Source organism: Etheostoma spectabile, chromosome 9 (genome assembly GCF_008692095.1).
Source record: "Etheostoma spectabile isolate EspeVRDwgs_2016 chromosome 9, UIUC_Espe_1.0, whole genome shotgun sequence".
Taxonomy (NCBI): Eukaryota; Metazoa; Chordata; class Actinopteri; order Perciformes; family Percidae; genus Etheostoma; species Etheostoma spectabile.
The window spans coordinates 31,656,367-31,657,134 of NC_045741.1; the positions used below are offsets into that span (position 1 = coordinate 31,656,367).

The 768-nt window shown below is 44.4% G+C and overlaps 1 protein-coding gene and 1 long non-coding RNA gene across 2 annotated transcripts in view; one reads left to right on the forward strand and one right to left on the reverse strand.

Moving 5' to 3' along the window:
- LOC116695497 (uncharacterized) overlaps nt 1-768 on the reverse strand; it is a 94,989-nt gene that overhangs the window by 66,095 nt on the left and 28,126 nt on the right. The gene's annotated exons all lie outside the window — the stretch shown is intronic.
- The window catches only part of kdm4aa (lysine (K)-specific demethylase 4A, genome duplicate a), a gene marked incomplete at its 3' end in the record, with an annotated part of 20,286 nt that overhangs the window by 4,876 nt on the left and 14,642 nt on the right, over nt 1-768 (forward strand). Inside the window, 1 exon segment of the mRNA XM_032525788.1 lies at nt 300-493. Coding sequence (XP_032381679.1) covers nt 300-493 — 194 coding nt within the window.

The following is a 768-nucleotide window of genomic DNA, read 5'->3' on the forward strand; positions in this document are numbered from 1 at the left end:
TTAAATATTTTAATCGTTTGACAGCACTAATTATTTTTAAATGTTCAAACAATTAACAATTATTTGGTAGCCCCCCTGCAGTAGCTCGGAGGACCCCTAGGGGTCCTGCACCCCCTTTTGAAGATCTGATAGAGTGAATGAAATTAACCACATAGAAGTCAAACACAACTACCAAATGGCAAACACACTATGTAGTGCGCTATTTCCATGATAGGGATCCAGCACAGCTAAAGACTTTTTATAGCGTGATCAACCTCATTCCAGACCTTACAGCCTCTGCTGAATCCCTCCTTTCGCAGGATGTGGCTGAATGGAACATCGGTCGCCTCAACACCATTCTAGACACCGTGGAGAACGAGAGCGGGATCAAGATCAAAGGCGTCAACACGCCGTACCTTTACTTTGGGATGTGGAAGAGCGCCTTCGCGTGGCACACGGAGGACATGGATCTGTACAGCATCAACTACCTGCACTTTGGAGAGCCAAAGTCCTGGTACAGTCACTGCCCCCCTTCCGTGCACAATGCAGGCTTTTTTCAGCTTCTCACTGCTTCACATGTATTGGCCGCATGTGTTTTAATTGCCTTAGCGTCAAAAAATATAAAATGGAACTGTCAATAATCCTAGTTTATCAGTGCAGACGTATAGAGATGTACAGATTCAGTGCGCGTGCCAATGTGATGTCAAAGTGACGTACAGTGGACATCGAAAGTTTGGCACCGCAGGTAAAATTTTTTATTAATGTGCATAAAGAAGCCAAGAAAAGATG